Below are 21,100 nucleotides of genomic sequence, written 5' to 3' on the forward strand. Positions count from 1 at the left end.
TTGGGGTGTGTAAGCATGCGTGCATCTCAGTGGGCTGTCAGAAGCTTTATTCACAGTTGTGGTGGAGCATCAGGATTGAGCATCCGAAAGAAATGTAATTGCTACTTATATTGGAGAAACAAATACAGTTTTAGGGGGTTCTTTTGTTGAGCATCTGGGAAATAAGAAGGAGAATGAAATCAATACAGGTGGTGATAAACCTTGAAATACTGCAGTTCAGTGTACATGGCATGTTAGCACTAAGACATAATCTTGCCAGAAGACACAGGATTTATTTAAAATGAGCAGAAACTGTTTGCCTCTGCTCAGTTGCTGAACGTAGGTTTTTTTTTTTTAACATTAATACATGAAATTGTCATCTCTCTTTTTTTTTTTTCAGTGTATTGTTTATTTTATGTTTTTTGGAAAGTCTCCTAGTTAAAATGCTGGGTGTATGTCCAAGCACTCAAAGAAATATTAAACATAAGGAGCAAATTGTCGCGGTTTAAAAGTGGGGGTGAGGGGGGCCTCTCTCTTTTTTTTTTTTTTTTTTAGCAGGGACAAAGGGAAAGAAAAAAAAAGTAAGATCTGAACTTATAAGTCTACATGAGTTTATCCCACTCGAGGAGGATTATGTGGCACAAGAGATTCAGAGTACCTGGGTAACTGTTATTTCAAAGGTGAACTGTGGCTCACCCGACCTGCAAAGCTCATGAGGAGAAGGGGCACTGGCCTTCGTATGAGGTTCAGCCATAAACAACTGGGAGCAATGACTTCCTGAACTGTTGCCACCTAATAAACGGATCTGTCTACACTCTAAAGCAGCTCCCATAAGACCTCTGTAACCGATTTTTAGTATTTTCTTTTCAAATAAATATTTATACATATCTACTCTGCGGGTTATGTTATTGATTACAATATGACTTGTTATTGTTGAGAAGGATTTATTTTTCTAAACAAATAGAACTGAATAATCTCTCCCATTTTACCTAATCTATATCCTTACAAGGAGGATTTCTTCTTCCTCACCACACCTCCTCCAGGAATTAAGTGCATTTTTTCCAGTTTAGAAGACTTAAAAATCCCCCACATTTTTAAAAATTTTTGTTTAAATGTATAAAAATGTGTGTCTGCTACTGTAGATAGGCTAATAGGTGAATATTTTCACGTATTGAACATGGTTGTGAGCAACCAGCTCTGGGTGGCTGTCATGGTTTAGGCTGACTGGGAACTAAACACCATGCAGCCACTCACTCACCTTCCCCCACCGCCGGGGGATGGGGAGGAGAATTAAAGGGGAAAAGGGAGAGACACCTGTGTTTTGAGATAAGAAAAATTTAATAATAATGATATATGAATGTGTACATATGTATAATGATAATAATATATACAAACAAGTGATGCACAGTGTAATTGCTCACCACCCAGTGACCAATGCCTGTCACATCCCAGCTAACAATCCCGAAACAGGTAAGTCCCGACATCACAATCCCAGATGAGCGAGAGGCCCAAAAAGAGAGTGAGAGAGAGAGAGTGCACTCTGAGAGTCCGAGAATGAGAGCCCCCAGAAGAGGAAAGGGCTTTCTTTCTGATCAGCCCTTGTCTATGTACTGGGCATGATGTTGCATGATATGGAATAATCCATTGGCCAGTTTGGCCTCAATCCTAAATCTAAATTCAAATCACACAGGCAGTTGTTAACCCTTTGTCCCAGCCATGCTCCCCCCCAGCCTGTTGTGCTCCTGCACACTAGCAAATCATGGGAAGCTGAACAGTCCTTGAGGCCTCAGCACCAACTATAAACATCAGTGCACTATCAACATTCTTCTCATAACAAATCCCAGACTAAATCCAAAACACGGAGCTCTTCTATCTGCTAAAAAGAAGAACTAACTGTCCCAGCTGAAACCAGGACAGTGGCCCTGCTTGAGCAGGGGGGTTGGACCAGATGACCTCCAGAGGACCCTGCCAGCCTCAATCGTTTTTTAATTCTGCTATTGATATGTGGATAAATAGTATTAAAATTTCTAACAGCTGATGTGAAGAATGTAATCTGGTTTGAAAGCTTCAACTCTAGACCTTCTTCATAGAGTAGCATGAAGGTAAAGATATGATTTAGCTTTAGAGATTTCCTTTGGAGACTTAATTCACTGGCATTTCGATGATAAAGTTAGAATTTAGTAACTGAGACAAAGACATAAGTAGCATATTCATAAGAATATTGAAGAAGCCTCTAGATGACTATTTTATGTATTTTGAAAATGCCTCTGGACTAGTGACTGAATCCTGAGAATTACAAAGTAGACCTGAAATAACGGGTAGCAGATGTATTATTTCAGCTTAAAGATTTACTGCAGAAGATGACCAATACTGGAGAGCTGCTTAGTCAAAGTTTTACCCTAATATTTCCATGTGCATTTCTAAGCTTATTTTAGGATTTAGACATGTAATTGTATACCAGTCAATTTCTGATCATTACTGCATTATCACAATGGTTCTCAAGTGTTTATTGAGTCTGTCCTCTTGAAACAAAGAGTATTTTTATTCCGTTTTTTCCCTGTCTGTGAAACAAAGAGTATTTTTATTCCCGTTTTACAAGTGGGAAATGAAGGCAATGAATGATTTAATATCGGGCGTATTTGCAAATTTAGACATACATCTAGAGCCTGATTTCTCTTTTTTCCCGTGTATTTTTCTGCTGCATCTGGCCTTATATACAACTGCACTTTAGAAGCATTGACTTCAGCTACAGCTGTAATGCTCAGTACTTCTGCAAGTAAGATCCAAAGATCTCAACTAAAGCACCAGAAAACGAGAAATATGTAAATAATGGCCAAATGTGAGAAAACATTGAAGGAACTTGCTAAGGAACTTGTCTGTTACCTTTTAGCAATCCTGTGATGTCAGATGTGGAATCACTCACTCTAGTTAGCTCTGCATGCAGAGGTGGTGGAAGGAGCCTGTGGAAGGGAAATAAGTATGCTTTAAGTAATCATGAAACTGTCTGCAGCTTTCTGAGAGGAAGGAAGAAGTCACTCCATATCACACTGTGGATGTCAGAGGAACTTTGTGATTATTTTTGTGTTTGTTTTGTTTTTTTTTTCCTTTTTTTATTTCCACAAGGCGTAACTATTCCTAAATGGAAGACATTGAAGCATTACATCTAGTGGTGCATACTTTTCCTCTTCTTTGCATAATTTGTCTAGTTGGGTTTTGGGGTTTTTTTTAGTTCCCTTTCGTCTACAAGTAGTGGTTGAAATCTTGAGTGTACTGCGAACAAATAAATGTGCATCTTTTTAGCAGTCTCATTGTCGTATTTTTCCTGAAGTGCCTCATATTAGTGCTCTTCAAAATAAATCTCCAGTCTGATGTTAAAATAGTTGAAGTAGTAAATTTTAATTTTCATTACTTCTCATAGGGGAACAAAATGCACTTCTTACTAACTGTTCACTTACTGGCTTTTTATTGTTTTTCTTCCTGATAAAGCAGTGAAAGAAGTGTGGTATCGGAGCACTACTACTGTAATGTCAAAGCATGGAAGTGACCTAAATAGAGTTGACACAGAATAGCTTTCCGGACATATAGAATGGTAACAGTCAGATATTCTGTTTAGTATAAAAACACTTAATGTATTTTATTGAAAGTTTACTTAAAAAAAATAAATATATCCTTTTTGAGAGTCTGCTGGGGATGGTAGTGAAAGTATTCTTTCTAATAATTCTATAATAAGGATAAAAATTTATGGAGCTAAGCTGTTCACATTGTATTTTTATTCTTCTTTTCACAGCCCACATACTGGGTGGCAGAATTACCAGCCTGATGTGCCCCGGATTCCCACTGCTTGCATCTCTGTGGAAGATGCTGAAATGATGTCACGAATGTCTTTTCGGGGCACTAAGATCGTTGTGCACCTGAAGATGGGGGCTAAGACCTATCCAGACTCTCCTTCCTTTAACACCGTGGCAGAGATAGTTGGAAGCAAGTACCCAGAGCAGGTGAGTGAGAATATACAAAAAGAAACTTATTTTGTACCTTAAAAAGATGAAAAAAACAAACTCAAAGAACAGCCTTGCTTAAGAAATTCCTCAAATGGGTAACTCTTATTCACCTACTCTTCTACATTTCAGACATCTCAGCTTTTCAGTCTTTTTCAGATAGTAGGTTTGAAACTATCAAGGTCAGTACTAACATACTAGGATATATTTTAGAAAACTATAAGAACTACTGTATTCTAAGAACAGAAAATTCAACTAAACGATACACAATTTAACCTCCTCCTTTTTGTTTCCCTGGCTTTTAAAGCTCACTTTAAACAGTACCATCTGTATGGGCTTACAACGAAGCGTGTATGTAAGCAGAAGTGAAATCCTAGCACTGTAAAGAATGCAGTATTGTTTTAAATAACAAGTAGTACGTTAAAGTTGCCGTAATGGTTTGTGCTTGGGGTTGCTTATTGTTTTGCTAACAGTCTTCAAGTGATTTCTTGATCAGGCAAACAAGCCAGGTCCTGCTGTTCAGAAATAAAATTGTTTGCCTGAGTTTTTCCTCAAATGTAAAGGTGAATGCAGGATGTCAGTTGAACTTTTTTGAAGATGTTTTTTCTTATGCAAATCATTGCTGTGTTAAGCAGGAGTTGTATGAGTGTTAGTTTGGAGAAGTAAACCATGTGCGCTAAAAAGTATCTGCAAATTCTGTTTGAACACTAGTCAATCCTAAATTGTTGGCTTCCATTTTAAGACTTTTCTTCTTGCTTTCTCTTTTCTTCCAACTTCTTAGCCAAAAAACATACAAACTAAATTTGTGCCTGGTATGAGGTCTTCTGTGTCAGCTTACAACATGGAATGATTTTTCTGGCAGTGTGGTTTATTGTGAAAACGCTGATGCAACATTAATTACAGCAGCACTAGAAATTGCTACTAGAGTACATCTACTGAGCCATGATTCTTTTTTTAACATTGCAGTTTTTTAACTTCAGTGGAAAATAAGAGTGACTATCTCTGTCCTTTAAACAAGGCATAGCTGTTAAAAGATTTTATCTTTTCTGTGATGGTAGTTCTGTAGCTCTGGCTTGTGATGTCTAGAGATCCTCAGTGTTAGCATGAATGTACGATTTCAGAAGCCTGATCACTGGGCAGGGAAGAAGTAACTACCCTCATGGCTGATTGGTTTACATGAAACACATATTTACCAAGTTAAAGACGATGCCCCAACTTCTAAATTAGGGTACAGTTCATTTAATTTTATGTCAGCTGATTTTTAGCCATACTTGTGACCAGCTATCTTTCCTGAACTATGTTTGGTGTATTTAAAAATTTGACGTTTATGAAGTGTCCAAATGTAACCTTCAAAGATGTGTTAAGGTGCTTGCCTGTACTTGACTTTCTCTTTGCTGTCCTGCTCTGTTTCTTTAAGTAATGGAACGGATTGGAATCTCTTCACTCCTTCCACTGAGCAGCTCAGTTTTTTGAAACACTGGGTAAAGACTTATTTACAAGCCCCCTGCTGATGTTAATGGGAGTGGTAGTAGACACACTTTGAAAATGTAACCAAGAAACAGAAAAATAAAACAAGTGAATGTTTAGATTTTTTCAGTACTTAGTTCCTCTTGGAGCCTTAATGGGTGCTTCAACGCACTCATTCCACTGCGTTACTTTGGTAAAATTGGGAACCATCTAGCTATTTAGGCAATAAAATACATTGCAGACCCAAACTCTTACAATGCCTTTTATGCCTAAGTGTTTCAAAATGCAGTACAAATCCAGAGGAATAGAAAGGTGCCATTTCCGTGGGACAAAATTTCAATTTAAGATTTGAATTGAAACAAAAGCAAATCTGGATCTCTGAACTCTGGGTGAGAAATCAGCAGTGGGTGGTATCGCTCTTACAAAGGTCTAAAGCAAAACAGTTTGAAATTAGGCCGAAGCCTGTGAAATATAACCGGTTACAGGTATTGCAGCAAATGATAACTTAAAAAACTGGAACTTAATTGAAAATGAGGGTCACTGTAGGATACTGAAGAAGTCTGGTGAGGAGTGATACAGTTCTAGATGTAACTGCATGTTAAGCATGTTTGTGTTCATCTATATATTGACCAGAATTTAATCTACTGCTTGATTTATAAATAATTCATTAATTCCTCCTGTGAGATTTTAGCATGTTTATTAAAAATAATCACAAAGAATCGAAATCTTATTTGTCTGAAAATTTTATCTGTTACAAGCCATGTTGAATGTTATTACTAAAATCCTTGCAAAGGGAAAACGATTTATTGAGTTTTCTTGCCTTTTTTTTTTTCTTTATCTGACCACTCTTGTAGCATCCCTAGTTCAGTTCCTTCTTTTTAAGTCATTTTTCCAAGTGTTTTGTGTGAATTCTTGCATATAGCAATGGAAGGGAAAAAAAGTAAAACTAGAAAAATGTTAAGGAAGCCGAAAAAAAAGTAGTTTAAATACTTCTGACTTACTTTCTTAACAGTTTGCTTTATTTTTAGACTTAGGGTTCTTAGAGTCTTGTAATGCATGCTCTGTTTTGCTGTTGCAAGAAATGTTTAATATCATCAAAATTAACAATCAAAATTCTCAAACTTGCAAACCTTTGTTTAGGCACTTATGCTTAATTTCAACACATTTACATTTCTGCATACCTTAAAGCAGTAAAAGAAATGTGTTACTGCTTTGTGAAGCATCAAAGTCTCAGGGATGCACTCATCTTCAGAAGCAATGATGTGACCTGAGTAGAGATGTCCTGTTGCTTTTTGAGGCAGCTCTGCACCCAGGGCACGCAGGTACTTTTGAAAAGTTAGTCCACTGATACTTCAGGTTTCTGTTCTGCTCTATCCTTGCTGTTTGGCCAGCCAGTAGCAGTAAGCAAATGCTTTAGCATCAATTGCTCCAACTAAGAAAAACGTACTTTGTAACCTACTGAAAGTTGCAACTTTGCACTACCAAGTTTTCAGGTGGTGTAGAAAGCATCTGAACAGAAAAAGGAAATGGATTTTGTCACACTGTCAGTAAAGTTCAGTGTCTCACCAATGTCTCTGTTCTGTTTATCTTTGTATTATCCCTTCCAAGATAGGGAAGAGCTGCTCTCCCAGACAGGACCCTTGCTAGTGTCAGAGCAGGCATGACTGTGCATGTTCTGAGCAGGGACATCCACCGTCCTTGCAGTCAGTCCCAAGGTCCTCGTTTAGTGCCTGCTGAGGCCTGAATGTCTGTAGGTGCCCAAAGGAGGTGAGCCTCTGCCTATAACATAATGAGTTCAAGATCAAGATTTTCTTCGTATAAAGAGATTGGAAGCAATGGGACCAAACATGCCATGACTTGATGCTCTGGCAGCCTTTCTGAGCTTGGGATCCTGTCTCACGGTGCTTAGGACAGTAGCAAGAGTGGAAAACCTGTCAGTGTGAGGCTTAACATATTTAAGTCTGTGTGACTGCTGACAGTTGAGCTAAAGAGTTTGTGAAATGAAAAAGGTATGGTAGCAGAACCTGCTGAGATCCAGGCTATTGCAGGTTAGAGACACTTGCAGTCCATTTCTGACTTTCATCTTGGAGAAGGAATTTTTGAAGCACACTGTTGAACCTGGGACCGTGCCGTTAGCATCCTTTTGTACTGTATTGTGTATTGGTGAGATGTTCTATTTAAACTATGTAAATTCACACTGGAGACTGACTGACTGACTGAAATATTAACAAGTTAACTAATGTGATTTTCATTTGAAATTCGTGCAGAGCTGGCAGTTAAACATGTTTGTCTTCTCATTTTAATACAGTTGTAACATGATTGGTCTTAAAGTGCAGAAGCAACCGTTCCCATCTCTGGGGAAATGCTATAAATAGCAGCTGTTCCTTGTTAGTCTGACTTCAATGTACCTAATGTGCCAAACATGAAACCACAAAATACTTGATTAACTGAAGAGGTATCAAAGTGGATAAAGATACAGTTCTTCTATAGTCCTGACTTTCAGTGTCTTTCCGTACTGTGTATTCTTGGTGTGCAGTGCTCTTTTACTTATCTCACAGTTACTAAGTGATGGGAAAACTGTGTCCTAAGTGCCCTACGAAGTACATAAATTTAATGGTTGCTCATTATACTGTGATCTAGCATAAATACTGTTAGAGCAGAAACAGAGGAGCTAATAAGTGGCTTTTTTTGAATCCTGAAGAGTTGTTTCAGGAATTCACTCTACGCAGCTTTTTTGCCTCCTGTTTTTATGGAGTGCCATATCTACAAAATGTACCATTTGAAAAGTGACTCTATTTTGAACACCACAGGCATAAAAGACCATTGAAGAATGTACTGTAGCCCTGAGCCAAGTTTGGACAGCACTTCGAAAGTAGCAGTCCTAGGAATGACCTGAGAAACAGAGATGCTAAGGTAATAGATTGCGAAGTTCTTCACCAAACTGTTACTGATGTAACAGAACCTGTTCTGCAAAGGAAATAGCAACTTTTTAACTTTTTCATTCTCCTCTTTTCTCTATTTCAAAAATCAGCCCTCTCGGAATTTGTGATACTGGGCAAACCTCCAGGGAACAAGAGAACATGAAAATTGTCCAGGCTTCTGAGCCTGTTAGGCATTCATGCACATAGGGAAGAAATAATTTGTAGACCAAAAAAAACTCAACCTCAGGGAGAAAAAAAAAAAAAAAAGACTTCTCTGAAGATGTGTAATATTCAGTACAATGTTATTTTATGGCCTGGCATCAGTTCTACATATGTTAACAAAATGTCTATCCATTAGCCCTTTGATGTGGCTTCCAGATATCCCTATGCTCAAACTAAATCATGCATACAATAGAGCTTTGAGTAGAAATGTTTTAAGAGCCTGGTGCCATCATGTTATGGCTCCATTATCACATTTTCTCCATGTGGATTGTTTTGCTTTTCATTCCAAAACATTGAAGGGTTTCTTGTGTGTTTCTGTGAGCCTCTCTCCTGTGACTGCAAGCTGATGCCTGTCGCTGCTAGAATTTAAGAGAATTTAAAAGAATTTAAGGGGTGATTACGGAGATTGGGTTTTGAGGGTGCCAGCCCATTTCTTCATGATAGTGAACTGATAGAAAAGAAGAAGAAGGAAGAGGAACGCTGAAAAAAGAAACAAGAGAAAGGGTGAAGAAGGAATGTTGGCATTGTTAGGAAATGTTGCATTTTCTTTGAAGTTTTTGTATCAATATTTGCTGGAAGAAGTAGTACCTTGTGTGTGTGTGTGTCTGTTTTATTACTAACAGGACTTTGTACTATCAATTGAAGGGGTTTTTTTTATAGTGTGCCTTGTGGCAGTGGCAATATTGCTGTCATTTGTTCTTAAACAGGGGTCTTGTCATGATGAAAACCATCAAATTAATGTGAAACTGATATAAAGGAAATTTTTTCTTTTTAACTTGACCTTTTAAATTTATTTTTTTTTAACTGCCAGAAGGCATACCAAATTTTAAGACTAAAGTGCATGCTAAATTTTGTGGTGTAGAGCTTGGCAGATCTTCTAAAACTTGAATTGCCCATTTAAAACCCAAGAGCTGACTGAAGGCATGTAATTCTGCTAGGGAGAACTTGGCTATAGTTTGCCTTCTGACTCTGAATGACCAATGTGTCCTTAAAGAAGGAATGTTTTTTGGAAACTTCACTATCTGTATATGCAACAAATACATCTTAAAAGTCATTTGTACATATATGGTTGATGTTGTTAAGGGGCAACAGTTAAAAAGTAATGTACTACTTAGTGTATCTGAAGTATTGGTGGAACAAATGAATGTGCATATGTGGAAGAAAGATTGAGGGCAACTTAGATCTTTTGAAAAAGGATTTTCTTGATATAATTTTGTGGGAAGGCATCAGGTCAGGTTCACCAGTGTAATATGACCTTTGTAATGTTCAGATATTTTCAAAATGACTAGCCCATGTCTTTAAATGGGCTAGTCTGTAAATGGGGTGGAGCAGTCTCTGCTGATCTTGGAGACACCTGAAGTTGCTGTGTGTCTCAGCTTGGTGATGCCAGAGCAGAACCAAGGGATTTGCTCTACTGGGTGTGGGCAAGCCAGCAGCTCTTTGAAAGGGTCCTCCTCTTGCCAGCTGAGGCACAGTAGACATCGCTGCATATGAGCTATTGCAATATGAAGGAAAAATGTATTAGCTTTAGTTGCCATCGATGCCTGGTCTCCAGAGGGAGCAGGACCTTCTTAGAGTGTGCTAACTCAACTCGCTGGCATGCAGCTGGGTGATATCCTAGGTTACTGCGGCAGCAGTGTGACAGTGACAAGGGATGAGGACATCTAGGTGGCCTTCCTCACTAGAGTCAAGTGGATTTTGGAGGAATTGAGTGCTGCAGTCACCTTGCTATACATGTCCTGTTTGGATTCTCGTAATGTAAGCTCAGACAGCGTGCTTTCAGCCTTCCACCTGAGCTTGGCCATAGATACTGCCATATACACGACAGCTGGCTGCGTACCCCAGCCACTTTCTTTTTTTGAATTCAGGCTGGTATCTGCTCAAAGCTACTTGCTAGACCTTTGCTCTGTGCGCTACTGGAGAAGAGGAGGCTCCGAGGTGACCTTATAGCGGTCTTCCAGTACCCCAAGGGGGCCTACAGGAAAGATGGGGAGAGGCTGTTCAGGAGGGCCTGTTGTGATAGGACAAGGGGTAATGGTTTTAAAATAGAGGGAGGTAGATTCAGATTGGATATTAGGAAAAAATTTTTTACCATGAGAGTTGTAGAACACTGGAACAGGTTGCCCAGAGAGGTGGTGGATGCTCTATCCCTGGAGATGTTCAGGGCCAGGTTGGACGAGGCCCTGAGCAACCTGATCTAGTTGGAGATATCCCTGTTCCTTACAGGGGGGTTGGACTAGATAACCTTTGAAGGTCCCTTCCAGCCCTAACCATTCTATGATTCTATGATTCTATGATTCTACTCTTGAGAGCATTTGATTGGGTTTTAAATCCTCTACTTCCTAAACTGCAACCAACTAAATTGTGAGACTAGAAGTTAAACAGTAACATTTAGGGTCCTTGTTCTATTGGCCAGCAAATTTATCTGAGCCCACAGTTTTGTAGTCCTTTTGATGATGTGAGTATAAGCAGATACACTGTAATATTTTTTCTTCCCACCCATTCCTTTGTCTCTACTCCCACACAGCAGTTTAAAGAATTACTGTGGGATTTTATTTGAGTAATAATTTACAAATACACATAGGGTTTACAGAATGGTTGTGAAAGCTTTTTTCCTCCACATTGAAAAAGTTATCTTCTAAAATTAAACTGCATCCTTCTTGCATTCTGATACGCAAGGGTATTTAAAGGGTAGTCCTGAGTTTGGCAGATGTTATACTTGCCTGAGGCATGAAGTAAGAAACCACAATATTGAGGAGGAAGGAGGAAAGAAACGATATCATACTTTTCATTATAAATAAGTAGGTGCCAGAAATGCTAGTGCCAAGCGTTTAGTTTAAAAACAACTTCACTACAGAAGTAGTCAAATAGCTGTAGTAGTGTGTTTGTATTTGTTAGGTACAGACTGTATGCTTGACCTTGTAGAACAGAAGGAGGACTACCAAGATAGTTTTGTTCTAGTGAGTCTGCAGTCCAAAAGATGAGTACAGTGCTAAAAAAAATACATCTTTTCTATGACAGTCTAATAGAAAACTGCGCGTCTAAGAGCATGTGGGCTGTTGGACACAGATTCAGAGGTTCCCACACACAGGGGAGGAAGATCTGACAGTGGGATTTTAGATGATGGATGGAGTTAATATTGTTAATGGAGGGGAGGAGAAATGCTAAAAGCAGTGAAATCCAAAATGGTCAGGTTGGGGCTGAGGTGAAAGAGGGAAAGAGCTTGGTCTGCTTAATCACACTGAGATAGTGACAGTAGAGGTGTTATTCTAAGAAACGTGTGGTTGCAGCAGCTGAGAGAGATGGTTACTCAAGGATGTAGCAGAGTATCTAGCAGAGTTCATAGTTTTGGTGGGCAGAAAGACAGTGTTGTGATATAACCCCACCAGCAACTAAACACCATGCAGCCGCTCAGTCACCCTCCCCCACGCCTGGGGGATGGGGAAGAGAATTAAAGTGGAAAAGCGAGGGAGACTCGTGAGTTGAGACAAGAAAAATTTAATAATTGAAATAAAATAAAAGTAAAAGTAATAATGATGATAATAATATATGATAAGATATAAAGTTATAATAATATATAGAAACAAATGATGCGCGATGTAATTGCTCACCACCCACTGACCAATGTCTGACCCATCCCAGCTAGTGATCTCAAAACAGATAATTGCTGACACCACAACTCGAACAGTCAAGACGCCCGAAGAGAGATCTGAAGAGAGAGAGAGAGAGAGAATCAAACTTCCTGGCCAATCCTCATCTATATACTGGGCATGACATTGCATGATATGGAATACTCCATTGGCCAGTTTGGCCCTCAATCCTAAATCTAAACTCAAATCATAAGGGGAGTTGTGGGCCCTTTGTCCTGGCCATGCTCCCCCCCAGCCTGTTGTGCTCCTGCATACTGGCAAAACACAGGAAGCTGAAAAGTCCTTGAGGTCTCAGCACCAACTGTAAACAAGCTATCAACATTCTGCTCATAACAAATCCCAGACTAAGTCCAAAACACGGAGCTCTTCTAGCTACTTAAAAGAAAACTAACTCTGTCCCAGCCGAAAACAGGACAGACAGTATTCTTGAGAAACACTGAACCAGCTGCAGAGTTGTGGGTAGACTTGTTATAGTTTCATGCGTCCCATTGGTGCTTTGTGAGAACAAGGAGTGGGGAGAGATGGTGAAAATGATAAGCTCACCACAGTTGGCGGGGTCTTTAAGAGAATTAGTCTCAACCAATCTGGGTTTGCTTTGTTAGTACATGCTTCAAAACATTGATATAGTGCGTTCTTTTTATTTATATATATAGTTTTTTATACAGTTTCTTTAGCCTAGAAGTCTCCTAGGCTTCTGAGACCTTAAAGGCCTTGCACTTTGCCGCTGTAGCTTTATTGTGGATGTAGTCACAATGATGCAAAAGTATTTATTATGGTTTGACAAAGCAAAATACATGGTAAAGAGCATTATACCAGTAAACTTTATCTAAAATGATTGTTGATAAAATGTTAAAGACCTTGTGAGGCTGCCAGGCATAAATCTTAATTAAATCAAAGAAAGAGCGTTGTTCATAGAGTTTCTTAAGTCTTACCAGTACTTACACCAATAATATATCATGATGTAATATGTAAGTTATCTAGAATTTCATTGTGCACAAATATAATTCAATTCGTTGTAGCAGGTAAATGGAAATTTTGGACAAATTTCTGATATACACGGTTGACTCTCTTCAATAGTACTTGTCAGAAAAGTAAACTGGTTTATGTACTTAGGACTGAGATCCCATTTCTTCTTTATTGAAGTTGCGAAGAAAAAAAAGGACATGTATGTAAATACAAAAATGTATTTCATACTCCAGGTTCTGTAGGTTTGCTTCTTTATACATGCTGGAAAGTATGTTCCTCACATCTGTGTGTGCTTTTCCCACTAGCTTTTATTCTGTCATTTATTCCATAGACTGGTTTACAAATTTGAACAGAAATAAACTAAAAAGGGTATTCTTCTGGTAGTTACGTAGTCCCTTGACATCTGATTTCTATCACAGTGTTTAAATTTACAACTATCATTGTGAAGTATTAGTCTCAAGAATAGTGTACAATGTCCTGGTATAAATTACTCAGAAAAAACCCTCATCTAATCATGCATACATTATCATATGGAGGGTAGAGCATGGAATAATATCATCATGTAAGATTAAACAGTCTGTAAACCATACTTTAGAAATTGCACCAAATCAGTGTTTTTTTCCTAGAGTGCGTATAACCAAATAGAAGTAGGATTTTCCTTGTATTTTAAATATTTCAACTCAGCAGGGCAGGCTATTAATGCTGCCTCCGTACTTCTGTATCACTTAAAATTCTGGGCTTTATTTTTTAATTGTGTGCCTGGTCTAATGATCGTTGTGCTTAGTTTCTGCTTTTGGTGATGTCAACTGGACAAAGATTTTTTTCATCCTCTCTGTGTGCCAAATTTAATATGCTGCTTCCTTCACTGTAATGGAATTTGTTGCTGTAAGCTATATATATTTATATATATAACAGTTTTAGGACACCACCTTCTGTGGTGAGTTGCTCGGCAGAGTAAAGCATATTCTACCAATCCAAATGGGAAATGTCTGTCATCCAGCTTCTTGCCAGGAGAGTGATTACTAAGCTCTAAAACGTGATGTCCTCTGTCCTTTTCTTTCCCTTTTCAAATAATCGAGAAGAAGACCTGAGGTCACATTATTCTTTGTGAAGGAAAGGAAAAAACACAAGATCTTGATCTGTTGACAAGTATGTTCCTCCCTGTCTTATCTTACAAGCAGATACTACGGCTTGTGGTCTGTTCTGCTTGTATGATTTTATTTCTTGGCATTGTAAACCTGAAGTTTTGGATTTATGTTCTTCACTTCTGCCTGAAGTCCGCTGACCTCAGTTTATATGCTAAAGTGCTCCAGGGATCTGTTCACTTCGCCGGAATTAATGTTCTGATGATACTTTATTTAACTGTCTCTTAACACGTTCCGAAGTTGTTCTGCAGGTCTTTCTGGAAGACTGCAGCTGTGCATATAAATAGGCTATAGTTAATAAGCCTATTTATAGCAAGCCCAAGTCTGATGATTTTTTTTTCATTCATTAGAGTTTCCAACCTTCAAATAAGTTCGACAAGATAATTGGATTGCACCCTTACCTGCTAAGTGTGGTGCATTTACTTTTTCATTGATTAATTTGGTAGTTTAATTTAAAATTGCCTAGACACATTTAAGTGTTGAGTTTTAGGAAAGAGGTACAGCTAAGTATAAAGAAATATAAATAAACTAGCTTTGATAGATTGGTTAAATTTCAACAAAATTGGTAAGGATAATATTCTAGGTTATATGAAAATATATAAGCTTTACATTCTTTTATCTGTGGACATTGTTATGCACACAATTTCCTGATAGAGATCAACATAACAGCCCTCGCTGCCCCTGCAAAATACCCAGCAAGCCTTTAAGAATGCTTGAGATTATTTGTTGCATGAAGTCAGCAATGGCTAAAACTCAAATTACTGCCATTTTCATTTATCTGTAACAGATTTTTCTGTGAATTAGGAAGAACTTGGGGAATGTTCACAGTCACACTTCAGCGTGACCTTCTGAATCTGGTGGTGACTGAACCAGGGTGAGGGAATGAAGAATGTGATTGCACAGTTGCCAGGGTCACAAAGATAAAGTACTGAATACTCTGGAGGAGAGAACAACAATTCAGAATAATCTAGGCAAAATCATAGGAATCATCAATGCTCATCAGGATGAAATGTGATCTGCTTTGCTTTAGGAAGCAGAAGCGGAATGTATAATGTGCTCCTGGCAGGGTAGCTCGTACAGGGTCCTTCCTGTATTCGCTGAGAACACTTGTAAGGTACTTAGGACTTAGCAGGCGTGGTACGAATTGTGGCATAAAAGTAATGAGACTCCATCCAGCTTTTCCTTGGAAGAGCTGTCCTGCCCTGTGAGCAGGCATGTTTTAGACAGATCCACAGACTGGGAGATTGAAAGGTCACATGTGAAGAACGTGTTTGTACAGAGATGAGTGGAGGCATCTAAGCAATGTTTCATGAGTGTAAAAAGCTCAGGCTCCTGAGAGAGCAACTGATCATTCAGCATGCTGTAATTGCTGCAGTTTGTTTCAAAAGCCTCTGCTCTAAAGAGATGGCTTTGTTTATCTAATTATGTAGGATGTTTAAAGCTTTCAGCATAGGATTCTGCAATATCACAAAGCATGAATGTTAGCTATTTAAATTCCAGCCAATAATATATAGATGGGAAAATACATAATTTGCATGTCTGTCAAATTAAATCACTTGCTGCCAAATTCAGTTTTGTTAAAGGATAAAGGAGTCCCAAGTTTGTGTTGGAAGCACAAAGAAATTTAATTTTCTTTTCTAATAGGAAACTTTTCTCTAATTGGGAAAGGCTGTGTATGCTTAAAGGAAAAACAACAAAAAATTCCAATCAAACCTTTCCCTTCTTAACTGAGAAGGCGGCCTTCTGTCATGAGGTTACAGCGTTGGTGGATAAGGGAAGAACAACTGACATCATCTACCTGGACTTGTCCAAAGCATTTGACACTGTCCCACGTGACAAATGAAGAGACATGGATTTGACATATCGACCATTCAGTGGATAAAGAATTGGCAGGATAGCCGCACTCAAAGAGTCGTGGTCAATGGCTCGATGTCCAAGTGGAGGCCAGTGATGAGTGGTGTTCCTCAGGGGTTGGCATTGGAGCTGGTGCTGTAAAACATCTTTGTCAACAACATAGACAGTGGGATCGAGTGCACCCTCAGCACTTTTGCTGACAACACCAATCTGCGTGGTGTTGTGGACACGCTGGAGGGAAGGGATGCCATCCAGAGGGACCTTGACAGTCTGGAGAGGTGGACCTGTGAGAACCTAATACAGTTCAACAAGGCCAAGAGCAAGGTCCTGCACGTGGGGTCGGGACAATCCCAAGTACAAGTACAGGCTAGGGGAGAATGGATTGAGAGCAGGCCTGAGGAGAAGCACTTGGGAATGTTGAATGATGAGAAGTTCAACAAGAGTCAGCAATATGCACTGGCAGCCCAGAAAGCCAACCGTATCCTGGGCTGCATCCGAACCAGCGTGGCCAGCAGGTCGAGGGAGGTGATTCTGCCCCTCTACTCTGCTCTTGTGAGACCCTACCTGGAATACTGCGTTCAGCTCTGAGGTCCCGAATATAAGAAGGACATGGAGCTGTTGGAGTGAGTCCAGAAGAGGGCCATGAAGGTGGTCCGAGGGCTGGAGCGCCTCTGCTATGAAGACAGGCTGAGAGAGTTGGGGCTGTTCAGCCTGGAGAAGAGAAGGCTCCAGGGTGATCCCATAGCAGTCTTCCAGTACTTAAAGGGGGCCTACAGGAAAGCTGGAGAGGGACTTTTTCCAAGGGTGTGTAGTGATAGGACAAGGGGCAATGGCTTTAAACTGAAAGAGGGCAGATTTAGATTAGATATAGGGAAGAAATTTTTTACATTGAGGGTGGTAAGGCACAGGAACAGGTTGCCCAGAGAAGTTGTGGCTGCCCCATCCCTGGAAGTGTTCAAGGGCAGGTTGGACGAGGCTTTGAGCAACCTGGTGTAGTGGAGGTTTTCCCTGCCCATGGCAGGGGAGTTGGAACTAGATGATCTTTAAGGTCCCTTTCAACTCAAACCATTCTATGATTCTATGAACATCAATTAATGCATTTAATTAAGATGATCTTTGAAAACCACTAAGAAGTTGAAGAAAGAGCAGCCAGCTTGCAGTAATTTTAGCTTCTTAAATCTAATGGCATTGAAACTGTTTAAATGGCTGTAAATACACTTTTAGTGGTTTGAAAGAATCTTGTCTATAATTGCATTTTCATTTAAATGTGTATTTTTTAGGAATAGATAAGGATTTCTTCTCTCAGGGCGGTGCAAAAAGATACTGACATATTTTCAATAACTTCATTTTGCTTCTTTGAGTGCTTTAAAATATCTTGTTGAATCTTTGAAGCAGAGAACTGATCTTTTTTTCTTTTTCTTTTCCCTTATCTGAAACGACAGATTTAATTGTAATGTGAATCATAATTGTTAATACCAATTTAAAACTGGGATGTTGAAGCAAGCAGAACCAGAGATCAAAGGATTATCTGCACTATGTTGAATTAATACAGCATTTTGCTGTGTGGATGAAACACCGACCTGGGATATGGGTGTAGTGACAGTGGGTAATGTGGTGTCTTTCCCATCATGTATCTCAAAGCATCCATCTCTTGTGGTGTAGAATAAGAGACGACTTTGTCTCTCTCTTCCCTGATGAACCAGCCGCAGTTATAAATTCACAGATTATAATGCACGTAAATGATTTATCTGAAAGAATTAGCATAATGCTGTGCAATTGCTCTAAAACTGACCTACTGAATTAGTAATTAAGAAACCTTAGTTTATCAAATGTTCTCTAGACTGTCCTGTAACGAACTTCCATTTTCTCAGAGCTCTCTTCATTTTCTCTGCAGTGTCTCAGGTTTAATCAAACCTTTAAGAAGAAAATAAAATTATTTTCTGGTACAGGTTTAACAAATGTGCCTCTTTAACAATTTTGTTCTGCAGGTGAAATTGGAATTGGTTGGATGTGTGTATCGGTACATAAGATCAATATTTTAAAAAGTGTTAAATATGAAATGTTTAATCACAGTTTTCTCTGAACCTTGGAAAAGGGATCTGAAAGTAACTAGCCTTTTTTCATAGTTTTTTGCACTCTTTGTTTTAATGCTTTTGAAGAGAATAAAAATGAAGGAAAAATGGTAGTGTAGATAGCAAAATTGACTCAAACTGTGAGCAAAGGAATGGAATAATTGTGCATCACTTTTTCACATGCATAATAAGTGGTACAAAAAATATTTAATTGTAACGAATAAAACCACTCTATAGGTAATCTATCTATCACAAGTTTACAAAAACAAATGTGAATTCAAGATACCATGATGTGACCTTCTGTTTCAATCTTGGAGCTGGAGGTACAACGTTCGCCACTGGAACACTACCCACAACAGGTAATGTACTGCAGTGCTGAGTTAGTGTTGGTGCCGGATTTCTAGCTCCCTTCCCTTCACATCCTATCGTCATAAACCAGCAGCCTTCCCCTGGATGTAATCCACACCATCTGGTTTACTGCAGTCCCTTTTTGAAGTGATGTGGATAGTCTTTCCTCCTTCTCTCATTTGTTTGAAATTAAGTGCAGGAAGAATTGTTTAGCTGTGCGCTACAGCCAAATTCTCGCACTGTGGCCTGCAGAGTACCACTTGATGGAAGTCTTTTTGGTGGTCGACAAAATGAGTCAGCTGGTGGGCAGGCTGCAGTTTTGGGAAGAGGAAGGAAGTGCTGTGCAGGTCTCAAAATGACCGTGTCAAATTTGTGGGCCAGAAGCATGTTTTTGAATGAAGATCTGTATTGAAATACCCATTCTGTTTCTTGCTGTCAACCTTATTTATTTTTCTGATGCTTTAACTTTGCGTCTGCTCTGCTGTTCTCCTGCTGAATGCCTGCACACGTGGTGAATGCGTCTTCCCCAACGTTGCTGGTTTGGGCTGGGGAGTGCTGACTCTGCAAGGGCAAGTCCTGGAGAAAACAGAAGGCAATCGGAGGTCGGATTGTTTCTAATGAGATTCTTCCTCTTCATCTGACCACTTAACCATGCAGTGCTAGCCAGCTGAGGCACATTTATTTCAATTACAAATTTGAAGTAACTGCTGTCTGAGTTCAAGGTGACCTATGGAGGGTTGCCTTTCCTATCCAGTATTGTTACCTTATTTGTGATTTATGTGTTAAAAGGAAATGGGAGAGAGAAGTATTCAGAGAGTAGTTTCTCCTTCAGGTAGTTATGTGTTAAGGCAAGTCCAAAGAAACTGAATGTGCCACCTGCTGTTCTGTCCTGAACCTCTTATTCCCAAGCAAAACCATAGAGGGAGTACTCAAAGACTATAAGCTTGTGTGACAGAATTAATCTCTAGAATTGGCATGGTTGGCATCCAGGCCAGAAGATGAGCCACCTGTATGCAATCTTAATGGTTAAAAGAGAGACAACATTCATGGCTTCCTGAGTTCTCTGCTAAAATGCTTTGAGTCCTTCCTGAGGTGATCCCCATGAGTGGTGATGGAACTCCTATTGTTCAGTTCTTTCTTGCTGCTTTTCAACAACCTCAGAGAATTGTGGGCTGAACTGTTAAGACAACATGGACTCAAGCACCTATAACGTGGATGAGACAAGTCAACATATTCTTTCTTCCTCACCACATATTTCTGTAGTAATGGGACCAAGACTGTGTTGATCTTGTGCTTAGATGAGATCAGTTCATGAAGGAAGAACAGCTAGATGAAGGTGAACTTGACAGAGGAGAGTTCTGGTGGGACAAAAAGACATTCTGAAGAATCTGCAAACCTGGTACTTCTGTCTTCTGCTGAAGATGTGTACCCCATACTGATAAATTTTACTTAGTCGTAATCAAGGTATTGATCCTTCTCTATTACTCTTCAATTTTATGGGCTTGTGCTATTGAAAAACACAGGATGAAAACTGTAAGCCAAGTAGGTATGCTCCTCTTGTGTGATGTGCCACATTCTGACTAAGCTGTTGGAGATGTTACTTCTCAAAGTTGGTCTAAGCCTGTAGAATTAAATCCCTCAGGAAATAAAAGCTTTCACTGACCTGCTGTTCCAGAGGAAGGCAGCTTCCTTTGACCTCACTTTCTCTGTCGTAGCAATACAGCACAATGTACATCTGCAAACACTGTTCCTCCAGCAAAAATAAACAAAACTTTTCAGAAGACTTTCCAATACATGTTTTTCTCCCCTTGGAATAGATTAAAGGACAAACAGTATTTGACAGATACTCCTCCTGAAGAATGATGCCCTGCGAGTGGCTGTTTAACACGTACTTGTTACAAAGATTAATAGACAGCCAGGTCTGCTCTGATACTGCAGCTACGAATAAAAAATTTTTTACCAGTTTTGACAAAAAACAGCTAAGGATGGATCTAGTATTAGATTTTAATCTCTTACTTTGTCTTAAATGGCAGGGAAAGATCAGGCTTTGGCAGTAGAGGGTTCTACCTGATTAAAGAGCACCATTCCCATGAAAATCTCTACCAAAAATTTAGGGCCTCCCCGCAGTAGATAGGCTGATAGGTGAACTCAGGATAAGAAGCAGGAAAATGACATCTGACTGAAGTTTTCTCAGTTTATACCTGGATTGCAGAGGCATTTGAGGAGACTTTGTGTTCTTTTTGCCAGTAGCATCTGGACTGATCAGGCACTTGGAAATAAAAATCACTGGGGAATAGTCTGGCATTTATATTTCTCCATGTAGAGAAATGTATGTCCGTGGTGGTATACAGCCCAGAGCAGCCGTTCCTGTGAGGGTTCACGTGTGAGACCCATCAAGCAAAAGAAACCCAAGTCCTCAGTCCAAGTATGCAAGTTCTTCTCTTGGATGAAGTCATTCCTTTGCCTGGGGATCCTCTTGGA

General features: G+C 39.4%; 1 protein-coding gene across 1 annotated transcript in view; it reads left to right on the forward strand.

The window, feature by feature from the left end:
* Nucleotides 1-21,100, forward strand: part of CPQ (carboxypeptidase Q) — a 151,167-nt gene that overhangs the window by 38,536 nt on the left and 91,531 nt on the right. The window contains exon 3 of the mRNA XM_086609482.1: nucleotides 3,767-3,974. Within this exon, the coding sequence (XP_086465608.1) occupies nucleotides 3,767-3,974 (208 nt within the window). The remainder of the gene's footprint in view (nucleotides 1-3,766; nucleotides 3,975-21,100) is intronic.

Source organism: Tauraco erythrolophus, chromosome 3 (assembly GCF_009769465.1).
Source record: "Tauraco erythrolophus isolate bTauEry1 chromosome 3, bTauEry1.pri, whole genome shotgun sequence".
NCBI classification, from domain to species: domain Eukaryota; kingdom Metazoa; phylum Chordata; class Aves; order Musophagiformes; family Musophagidae; genus Tauraco; species Tauraco erythrolophus.